The sequence below is a fragment of the Oncorhynchus mykiss genome, chromosome 16, assembly GCF_057628025.1.
Source record: "Oncorhynchus mykiss isolate SJ-2025 chromosome 16, ASM5762802v1, whole genome shotgun sequence".
NCBI classification, from domain to species: Eukaryota; Metazoa; Chordata; class Actinopteri; order Salmoniformes; family Salmonidae; genus Oncorhynchus; species Oncorhynchus mykiss.
In genome coordinates this window covers 75,039,409-75,051,437 of record NC_143037.1, presented here as the reverse complement: position 1 = coordinate 75,051,437, position 12,029 = coordinate 75,039,409, and the positions used below count along the sequence as shown (strand labels likewise).

General features: G+C 38.2%; 1 protein-coding gene across 1 annotated transcript in view; it reads left to right on the top strand.

Moving 5' to 3' along the window:
- LOC110491176 (potpotassium voltage-gated channel subfamily C member 4) overlaps positions 1 to 12,029 on the top strand; it is a 77,869-nt gene that overhangs the window by 44,516 nt on the left and 21,324 nt on the right. The window contains exons 2-3 of the mRNA XM_036947726.2: positions 5,274 to 5,417; positions 9,338 to 10,133. Coding sequence (XP_036803621.2) covers positions 5,274 to 5,417; positions 9,338 to 10,133 — 940 coding nt within the window. The remainder of the gene's footprint in view (positions 1 to 5,273; positions 5,418 to 9,337; positions 10,134 to 12,029) is intronic.

The window sequence follows — 12,029 nt, the reverse complement described above, 5'->3', positions numbered from 1 at the left end:
TGTGTGTGTGTGTGTGTGTGTGTGTGTGTGTGGACAGACTGTAGGTCTGCAGTGTCTCTCAGTGCAGTGTAAATATGCTTGCCACTTGTACTCTCCAGAGCCATTATCAACATTTCACGTTCTGAAAGACAAAGAGGAGCAGAAAGACAGACAGACAGACAGACAGGCAGACAGGGAGAGAGGGAGGAACAGAGGGAGGCAGACAGGGAGGCCGGCAGACAGACAGGGAGGCAGGGAGGGAGGCAGACAGACAGGGAGGCAAGCAGACAGACAGACAGACAGGGAGGGAGGGAGGCAGGCAGACTGGCTGTCTTTGTCCTCTGGCTGGCCCCACAGATCCACACTCCTCTGTTGTGCAGGAGAAACCCCAGGGACCTGCACTCTCTGTGGGGCAGAATAGGGCCTTGTGAGTGACCCCTGTGGCTAGAGACCCAGGGGACCGTGCTTTACACACACTGATGAATGTTGTTATGATGATAGACTATATGGGCTCAGATAGATGTTCTGTAGATATTTCTCTTTCCATCCATCCCAAGATTTATAGCACTCATTCTACAATCAAAAGTCATACTTATTGTAGTTCCCAGACCCTATACTCCAGAGACCAAAGAGACCAGGGACCAGACACCAGAAAGACCAGGAACCCAGGTACCAGGGACCCAGATACTCTGGACCAGAGACCAGGACCAGACACCAGACACCAGACACCAGAAAGACCAGGAACCCAGGTACCAGAGCCTGGGGACCAAGGACCCAGATAACCTGGACCAGAGACCAGGACCAGAGACCAGGGACCAGACACCAGAAAGACCAGGAACCCAGGTACCAGGGACCCAGATACCCTGGACCAGAGACCAGGACCAGAGACCAGACACCAGAAAGACCAGGAACCCAGGTACCAGAGCCTGGGGACCAAGGACCCAGATAACCTGGACCAGAGACCAGAGACCAGACACCAGAAAGACCAGGAACCCACGTACCAGGGACCCAGATACTCTGGACCAGAGACCAGGACCAGAGACCAGACACCAGACACCAGAAAGACCAGGAACCCAGGTACCAGAGCCTGGGGACCAAGGACCCAGATAACCTGGACCAGAGACCAGAGACCAGACACCAGAAAGACCAGGAACCCAGGTACCAGAGCCTGGGGACCAAGGACCCAGATAACCTGGACCAGAGACCAGAGACCAGAGAACAGACACCAGAAAGACCAGGAACCCAGGTACCAGAGCCTGGGGACCAAGGACCCAGATAACCTGGACCAGAGACCAGAGACCAGACACCAGAAAGACCAGGAACCCAGGTACCAGAGCCCGGGGACCAAGGACTCAGATACCCTGGACCAGAGACCGGGACCAGAGACCAAGTACCAGAGACCCAGGGGACCCAGAGACCCAGGGGACCCAGAGACCCAGGGGACCCAGAGACCCAGGGGACCCAGAGAGGAACTAAATCTTTTCTTTGTGGAGATGTACTTCAGATGTCGTTTTAATTACATCAATAAAGACTGATGGTATTCATTCTATTAAAATAACACATTCAAAATGTGATGTACCCATAATGATGGAGCAGTTAATCATTTAGTGTGATTTACCCTTAGTGTGATTTATCCCTCAGTGTGATTTAGACTTTAGTGTGATTTATCCCTTAGTGTGATTTATCAGTTAGTGTGATTTATCCCTTAGTGTGATTTATCCCTTAGTGTGATTTACCCTTAGTGTGATTTATCCCTTAGTGTGATTTATCCCTTAGTGTGATTTATCCCTTAGTGTGATTTATCCCTTAGTGTGATTTATCCCTTAGTGTGATTTAGACTTTAGTGTGATTTATCCCTTAGTGTGATTTATCCCTTAGTGTGATTTATCCCTTAGTGTGATTTATCCTTTAGTGTGATTTATCCCTCAGTGTGATTTATCCCTTAGTGTGATTTATCCCTTAGTGTGATTTATCTCTTAGTGTGATTTATCCCTTAGTGTGATTTATCAGTTAGTGTGATTTATCAGTTAGTGTGATTTATCCCTTAGTGTGATTTATCCCTTAGTGTGATTTATCAGTTAGTGTGATTTATCCCTTAGTGTGATTTATCAGTTAGTGTGATTTATCCCTTAGTGTGATTTATCCCTTAGTGTGATTTATCCCTTAGTGTGATTTATCCCTTAGTGTGATTTATCAGTTAGTGTGATTTATCCCTTAGTGTGATTTATCAGTTAGTGTGATTTATCAGTTAGTGTGATTTATCAGTTAGTGTGATTTATCAGTTAGTGTGATTTATCAGTTAGTGTGATTTATCAGTTAGTGTGATTTATCCCTTAGTGTGATTTATCAGTTAGTGTGATTTATCAGTTAGTGTGATTTATCCCTTAGTGTGATTTATCAGTTAGTGTGATTTATCCCTTAGTGTGATTTATCCCTTAGTGTGATTTATCCCTTAGTGTGATTTATCCCTTAGTGTGATTTATCCCTTAGTGTGATTTATCCCTTAGTGTGATTTATCCCTTAGTGTGATTTATCCCTTAGTGTGATTTATCAGTTAGTGTGATTTATCCCTTAGTGTGATTTATCCCTTAGTGTGATTTATCCCTTAGTGTGATTTATCAGTTAGTGTGATTTATCAGTTAGTGTGATTTATCCCTTAGTGTGATTTATCAGTTAGTGTGATTTATCCCTTAGTGTGATTTATCCCTTAGTGTGATTTATCCCTTAGTGTGATTTATCCCTTAGTGTGATTTATCCCTTAGTGTGATTTATCCCTTAGTGTGATTTATCAGTTAGTGTGATTTATCCCTTAGTGTGATTTATCCCTTAGTGTGATTTATCCCTTAGTGTGATTTATCAGTTAGTGTGATTTATCCCTTAGTGTGATTTATCCCTTAGTGTGATTTATCCCTTACTGTGATTTATCAGTTAGTGTGATTTATCAGTTAGTGTGATTTATCAGTTAGTGTGATTTATCAGTTAGTGTGATTTATCCCTTAGTGTGATTTATCCCTTAGTGTGATTTATCCCTTAGTGTGATTTATCCCTTAGTGTGATTTATCCCTTAGTGTGATTTATCCCTTAGTGTGATTTATCAGTTAGTGTGATTTATCCCTTAGTGTGATTTATCCCTTAGTGTGATTTATCCCTTAGTGTGATTTATCCCTTAGTGTGATTTATCCCTTAGTGTGATTTATCCCTTAGTGTGATTTATCAGTTAGTGTGATTTATCAGTTAGTGTGATTTATCAGTTAGTGTGATTTATCAGTTAGTGTGATTTATCAGTTAGTGTGATTTATCCCTTAGTGTGATTTATCCCTTAGTGTGATTTATCCCTTAGTGTGATTTATCCCTTAGTGTGATTTATCAGTTAGTGTGATTTATCAGTTAGTGTGATTTATCAGTTAGTGTGATTTATCAGTTAGTGTGATTTATCAGTTAGTGTGATTTATCCCTTAGTGTGATTTATCAGTTAGTGTGATTTATCAGTTAGTGTGATTTATCCCTTAGTGTGATTTATCCCTTAGTGTGATTTATCCCTTAGTGTGATTTATCCCTTAGTGTGATTTATCCCTTAGTGTGATTTATCCCTTAGTGTGATTTATCCCTTAGTGTGATTTATCAGTTAGTGTGATTTATCAGTTAGTGTGATTTATCAGTTAGTGTGATTTATCAGTTAGTGTGATTTATCCCTTAGTGTGATTTATCAGTTAGTGTGATTTATCCCTTAGTGTGATTTATCCCTTAGTGTGATTTATCCCTTAGTGTGATTTATCCCTTAGTGTGATTTATCCCTTAGTGTGATTTAGCCTTTAGTGTGATTCATCCCTTCGTGTGATTTATCCCTTAGTGTGATTTACCACTAGTGTGATTTAGCCTTTAGTGTGATTTACCACTAGTGTGATTTATGCCTTAGTGTGATTTAGCCTTAGTGTGATTTATCCCTTAGTGTGATTTATCCCTTAGTGTGATTTACCCCTAGTGTGATTTAGCGTTTTGTAATTTATCCCTTAGTGTGATTTAGCCCCTAGTGTGATTTATCCCTTAGTGTGATTTAGCCCTCAGTGTGACTTAGCCTTTAGTGTGATTTATCCCTTAGTGTGATCTAGCCTTTAGTGTAATTTAGACTTTAGTGTGATTTAGCCCTCAGTGTGATTTAGCCTTTAGTGTGATTTATCCCTTAGTGTGATTTAGCCCTTAGTGTGATTTAGCCAATAGTCAACTATCTATTAATCACAGCATGTTGTTGATTATGATGCGGCCACAGTACGGAGGTTGACAAATGTCACCTATCGACTATCAACACATCTGAAAATGAGCTGTTTTCATATTCCCTTGTATAGTCTGAGTGTACATTCGAAATGACACCCTTTTTCCTATATAGTGCACTTCTTTTGACAAGAGAGCCCTATATGCCCCGGTCAAAAGTAGTGACACTGTGTAGGGAATGGTGTGTAATTTGGGACGGCGCTGTGACTGTGAGAGGACTCGGGTTATTAGTCTTGACTATATCACCATGGACAGATTGGATTAACTCTCTACTGTGCTTCTGTCTCCTCCTCCTCCTCTGGCAGCTGGATAAATATGTCCCCATCAATGCCATTCAGGCACTTAGTACCTGCCATCTCTACATTCAGCCCACCCACACAAATCAATCAGCAGTACAGTACATTGTTTGGATTTGTTTTCCAAATGCTAACACAAACACAGACAGAGCAGAGTTATTGTGGGAGATGAGCAGGAAAGCAGGTGAATGGTGAGCTTTTCAGCGGTGAGTTTAAGGTCAGAGTAGAGCTGGGTGATATGGACAACAACAAAAAAAATCCATATCCCAATAAATGGACTGAATTATCACGGTAATTATACAGTTAACGATAAATTCATAACGTGAATGTTTATTTTTATTTTATTACCCAATAAATCTACTACTACTACTTTGAATGTTGTAAGTTATCAATTGTCCAGTTAGCATTAGCCCATACTAGCAGACGTATTACATTCTGCTAGTAAAAGCTACTTATTGTTATTATCGGTATCAGTCACAAGTTCTCTATGTATTCAGTCTGTATCGGTCAGAGGCAGAGTAGACACCTGTCAAGATCATCTTCTGTAAACTGTTTAACTAGGGCAGCGGTTGAGTTGTACTCTGAAGGCACTTTGAATGTTACTATTGAGTTGTACCATCAAGCCACTTTCTGAAAACTGCTGGCTTTTCAATGATTGGTTAATTGAGTGATTGGTTAATTGAGTGATTGGTTAATTGAGTGATTGACTGGTTGATTGTCTTGTTTCAGGGCATAGCGTTTGCCTCCCTCTTCTTCATTCTGGTTTCCATCACTACGTTCTGTTTGGAGACCCACGAGTACTTCAATGACCTGCAGAACCGCACGGAACACGTGGTGGTGGGGAACCACACGGAGGAGGTTGTCTCGGTGGAGGTAAGAGAGAGGGTTCCTCATTGTCAATAGACTGTGATGCTTTCCAGAAAGAACCCAGAGCCTCTAGCCTCTAGTGGAGAACCCAGAGTCTCTCGTCTCTAGTGGAGAACCCAGAGCCTCTAGCCTCTAGTGGAGAACCCATAGCTTCTAGCCTCTAGTGGAGGACCCAGAGCCTCTAGTCTCTAGTGGAGAACCCAGAGCCTCTAGTGGAGAACCCAGAGCCTCTAGTGGAGAACCCAGAGCCTCTAGTCTCTAGTGGAGAACCCAGAGCCTCTAGACTCTAGTGGAGAACCCAGAGCCTCTAGACTCTAGTGGAGAACCCAGAGCCTCTAGCCTCTAGTGGAGAACCCAGAGCCTCTAGACTCTAGTGGATAACCCAGAGACTCTAGAATTTATTGGAGAACCCAGAGCCTCTAGCCTTTAGTGGAGAAAACAGAGCCTCTAGACTCTAGTGGAGAACCCAGAGCCTCTCGAAATTAGTGGAGAACCCAGACCCTCTAGCCTCTAGTGGAGAACCCAGAGCTTCTAGCCTCTAGTGGAGAACCCAGAGCCTCTAGCCTCTAGAGGAGAACCCAGAGTCTCTAGACTCTAGTGGAGAACCCAGAGCCTCTAGCCTTTAGTGGAGAACCCAGAGCCTCTACTCTCTAGGATCTAGTGGAGATCTGAGCTTGGGCAGGTGAAAACAATATGGTGATCATTTCATTGTTTCTGGATAGGGACCTAAACGTATTGGACATTTTTTCTTTGTATGGTACTGTATTGTATGGTATTGTATGGTACTGTATTGTATGGTACTGTATTGTACTATATTGTATGGTACTGTATTGTACTGTATTGTATGGTACTGTATTGTACTATATTGTATGGTACTGTATTGTACTGTATTGTATGGTATTGTATGGTACTGTATTGTACTATATTGTATGGTACTGTATTGTACTGTATTGTATGGTATTGTATGGTACTGTATTGTACTATATTGTATGGTACTGTATTGTACTATATTGTATGGTACTGTATTGTACTGTATTGTATGGTATTGTATGGTACTGTATTGTACTATATTGTATGGTACTGTATTGTACTGTATTGTATGGTATTGTATGGTACTGTATTGTACTGTATTGTATGGTATTGTATGGTACTGTATTGTATTGTATGGTACTGTATTGTACTATATTGTATGGTACTGTATTGTACTGTATTGTATGGTATTGTATGGTACTGTATGGTATTGTATGGTACTGTATTGTATGGTATTGTATGGTATTGTATGGTACTGTATTGTATGGTATTGTATGGTACTGTATTGTATTGTATTGTATGGTACTGTATTGTACTATATTGTATGGTACTGTATTGTACTGTATTGTATGGTATTGTATGGTACTGTATTGTACTATATTGTATGGTACTGTATTGTACTATATTGTATGGTACTGTATTGTACTGTATTGTACTATATTGTATGGTACTGTATTGTACTATATTGTATGGTACTGTATTGTACTGTATTGTATGGTATTGTATGGTACTGTATTGTACTATATTGTATGGTACTGTATTGTACTGTATTGTATGGTATTGTATGGTACTGTATTGTATTGTATTGTATGGTACTGTATTGTACTATATTGTATGGTACTGTATTGTACTGTATTGTATGGTATTGTATGGTACTGTATTGTATTGTATTGTATGGTACTGTATTGTACTATATTGTATGGTACTGTATTGTACTGTATTGTATGGTACTGTATTGTACTATATTGTATGGTACTGTATTGTACTTTATTGTATGGTACTGTATTGTACTATATTGTATGGTACTGTATTGTATTGTATTGTATGGTACTGTATTGTACTATATTGTATGGTACTGTATTGTACTGTATTGTATGGTATTGTATGGTACTGTATTGTATTGTATGGTACTGTATTGTACTATATTGTATGGTACTGTATTGTATGGTATTGTATGGTACTGTATTGTACTATATTGTATGGTACTGTATTGTACTGTATTGTATGGTACTGTATTGTATTGTATGGTACTGTATTGTATGGTACTGTATTGTACTATATTGTATGGTACTGTATTGTACTATATTGTATGGTATTGTACAGTATAGTATTGTACTGTATTGTACTGTATTATACTGTATTGTATGGTACTGTATTGTATGGACCTGTATTGTACTATATTGTATGGTACTGTATTGTACTATATTGTATGGTACTGTATTGTACTATATTGTATGGTACTGTATTGTACTATATTGTATGGTACTGTATTGTACTGTATATTATTGTACTGTATTATATTGTATTGTACTGTATTATATTGTATTGTACTGTATTGTACTGCATTGTATTGTACTGCATTATATTGTACTCTGTTGTATTGTACTGTATTGTATCTTTGTGTTATGGCCAACATTTTTAAGCACATTTTAGTGACCAAATTAATTTAGATAATATATTGATTAATAGATTGATACTTCAATGATCCCTCAATTGAAATTCAATAATCTAATGTATAATCTAATCTACAATCAAATCTAGTGTCTACTCTAATGTAATGTATAATCTAATAGAATGTATAATCTAATGTAATGTACAATCTAATGTATAATCTAATGTAATGTATAATCTAATGTACAGTCTAATGTAATGCATAATCTAATAGAATGTATAATCAAATGTATAGTCTATCTATAATCTAATGTGTAATCTAATCTAATGTATAAATGTATATATAATCTAATGTAATGTATAATCTTATATATAATCTAATGTAATATATAATCTAATGTAATGTATAATCTAGTCTGTAATCTAATCTAATGTATAATCTTATATATAATCTAATGTAATGTATAATCTTATATATAATCTAATGTAATGTATAATCTAGTCTGTAATCTAATCTAATGTATAATCTAATATATAATCTAATGTAATGTATAATCTTATATATAATCTAATGGAATGTATAATCTAATGTACAGTCTAATGTAATGCATAATCTAATAGAATGTATAATCAAATGTATAGTCTATCTATAATCTAATGTAATGTATAATCTTATATATAATCTAATGTAATATATAATCTAATGTAATGTATAATCTAGTCTGTAATCTAATCAAATGTATAATCTTATATATAATCTAATGTAATGTATAATCTAATCTGTAATTTAATTTTATATATAATCTAATGTAATATCATTTTATATATAATCTTATATATAATCTAATGTAATATATAATCTTATATATAATCTAATGTAATATATAATCTTATATATGATCTAATGTAATATATAATCTTGTATATAATCTAATGTAATGTATAATCTTGTATATAATCTAATGTAATATATAATCTTGTATATAATCTAATGTAATATATAATCTTGTATATAATCTAATGTAATGTATAATCTTGTATATAATCTAATGTAATGTATAATCTTGTATATAATCTAATGTAATATATAATCTTGTATATAATCTAATGTAATATATAATCTAATGTAATATATAATCTTGTATATAATCTAATGTAATGTATAATCTTGTATATGATCTAATGTAATATATAATCTTGTATATAATCTAATGTAATATATAATCTAATGTAATGTATAATCTTGTATATAATCTAATGTAATATATAATCTTGTATATAATCTAATGTAATATATAATCTTGTATATAATCTAATGTAATGTATAATCTTGTATATAATCTAATGTAATGTATAATCTTGTATGTAATCTAATGTAATATATAATCTTGTATATAATCTAATGTAATATATAATCTAATGTAATATATAATTTTATATATAATCTAATGTAATGTATAATCTAACATAATGTATAATCTAATCCATAATGTGATCTACTCTAGGTGGTGACCAAGCCCATTCTGACCGTGGTGGAGGGCGTTTGTGTGGTCTGGTTCACCTTGGAGTTCTTCGTCCGCATCGTTTGCTGTCCCGACAAGCTGCTCTTCATCAAGAACATGTTAAACGTCATTGACTTCGTGGCCATCCTGCCCTTCTACCTGGAGATGGGCCTCAGCGGCCTGTCCTCCTCTAAAGCAGCCTCCGACATCCTGGGGTTTCTACGGGTAGTCCGTTTCGTCCGGATCCTCCGGATCTTCAAGCTGACCAGGCATTTCGTCGGTCTGAGGGTTCTCGGCCACACGTTGAGAGCCAGCGTCAACGAGTTCTGCCTGCTTATTGTCTTCCTGGCGTTGGGCGTCCTCATCTTCGCCACGATGATCTACTACGCAGAGCGGATAGGGGCCCAACCGGACGACCCCCGCGGCTCTAAACACACCCACTTCAAAAACATCCCTATCTCCTTCTGGTGGGCCGTGGTCACCATGACCACCCTGGGCTACGGGGACATGTACCCCCAGACGTGGCTGGGCATGATGGTGGGCGCGCTGTGCGCCCTGGCGGGGGTGCTGACCATCGCCATGCCCGTGCCTGTTATAGTCAACAACTTTGGGATGTACTACTCCCTGGCCATGGCTAAACAGAAGCTGCCTAAGAAGAAGAAAGCACACAATCCGAACCCGGACGCTCCCACGGACACGGCCTCGTTCGGGAAGTCTGTCGCTAACTCTCCCAGGGACAGTACTCAGAGTGATACATGTCCTCTGGCTGCAGAGGAGAATATCAACAGGAACCGCTCAGGTCAGACCAATTCAAAGTAGAATCTGAATATAAACATCAATGTTTTGGCACTAATTTCCCCCATATACTCTATTCATTCATTACACTGTCACTGCACACTTAAAATGTTTTTTGAAGCATTGATATGAGAAAATCAGCTAGATCAACTCAGGTCAGAGACACATTCAAAATGATTTAAATCCGATTCTGTTGGCAGTAATATCACTCCATTGACCATGCTTTATCCACCCGTCTCTGTACCAGAATGTGTTTGAAGCATCGTTATGATATATATACCATAGGCCACAATGATGAGTGGATGTTTCATAATTCAGAACCATCAACCGTTCCACCCATTTACACTCGGACGTCATGCAAACTTTTTCAAACCCACTACTCCCCTTTACACATCAAACTGAATGATGGTGTACGAACCGACGCCATAATGATAAATGGATTTATCATTCATTTATACCATCACTAATTTTACCCATTCAAATTGAAGGCGTCAGTAATGAATACTACAGTAGTGCATTTTTTACACCAATAGCTATTAGATGATGTTGTATTTGCTGCGTTGTTTCACAAACGGTAAAATAGAACTCTTTCTTTTCTACTGTAGTCATGTATCATGGTTTATTTTGTATTTTTTCCGATAATAAAGTAATAAAATAGGCTTACTGTACCTAGCCCTGAAGACAGTAACACAACGTGATATGATCATTCTCATACCCTTCCCACATAAGTTAAGTTCAGTTCAGAGTTTGCCCAGGGAGAAAATGAGTGTTTTCACAGTAAAGTTACATTGTGGCTCTGTAGTTTAACTTTCTCTCTTAAAAAACCTGAGGAGATGTTGAGTAAAATCTTTGGCATTTACTGTCAGTCCGGGCCCTGTCAGTCCGGGCCCTGTCAGTCCGGGCCCTGACAGTCCGGACCCTGTGTCTCTTGTAGACCCGGTTTCAAATACTACTCCAAACATGTTGAATAGTTTGACCGTTTGCTTCCAGATGGGTTAGAACTCTGGAGGATAATCCACTGGTTCCGTTGTAAACATGTTGAATAGTTTGACCGTTTGCTTCCAGATAGGTTAGAACTCTGGAGGATAATCCACTGGTTCCGTTGTAAACATGTTGAATAGTTTGACCGTTTGCTTCCAGATGGGTTAGAACTCTGGAGGATAATCCACTGGTTCCGTTGTAAACATGTTGAATAGTTTGACCGTTTGCTTCCAGATGGGTTAGAACTCTGGAGCATAATCCACTGGTTCCGTTGTAAACATGTTGAATAGTTTGACCGTTTGCTTCCAGATGGGTTAGAACTGGAGGATAATCCACTGGTTCCGTTGTAAACATGTTGAATAGTTTGACCGTTTGCTTCCAGATGGGTTAGAACTGGAGGATAATCCACTGGTTCCGTTGTAAACATGTTGAATAGTTTGACCGTTTGCTTCCAGATGGGTTAGAACTGGAGGATAATCCACTGGTTCCGTTGTAAACATGTTGAATAGTTTGACCGTTTGCTTCCAGATGGGTTAGAACTGGAGGATAATCCACTGGTTCCGTTGCGCCTGGCAAGCTTATTCAAGCCCGGCTGAAGTATCGCATTTATTACAAATAGTATTTTGAATCCAGGTCTGGGTCGGCTTGTGTATTCACAAAGACTCTCAGAGTAGGAGTGCTGATCATGGATTTTTAAATCATTTTTAAATCATATTGAATAAGATAACATGAGCAGGACAGAGGGACCTGATCCTTGATCAGCACTCTTAGTCTGAGACCCTTAGTGGGGGATATGAGCAAAATGGAGACAACAACATGACGCTGTCAGAGTAGGAGTGCTGATCACGGATCAGTTTAGCCATTTATACCCTAATGAATAAGATTAAACGGACAGGGAGGACCTGATCCTAGATCCACT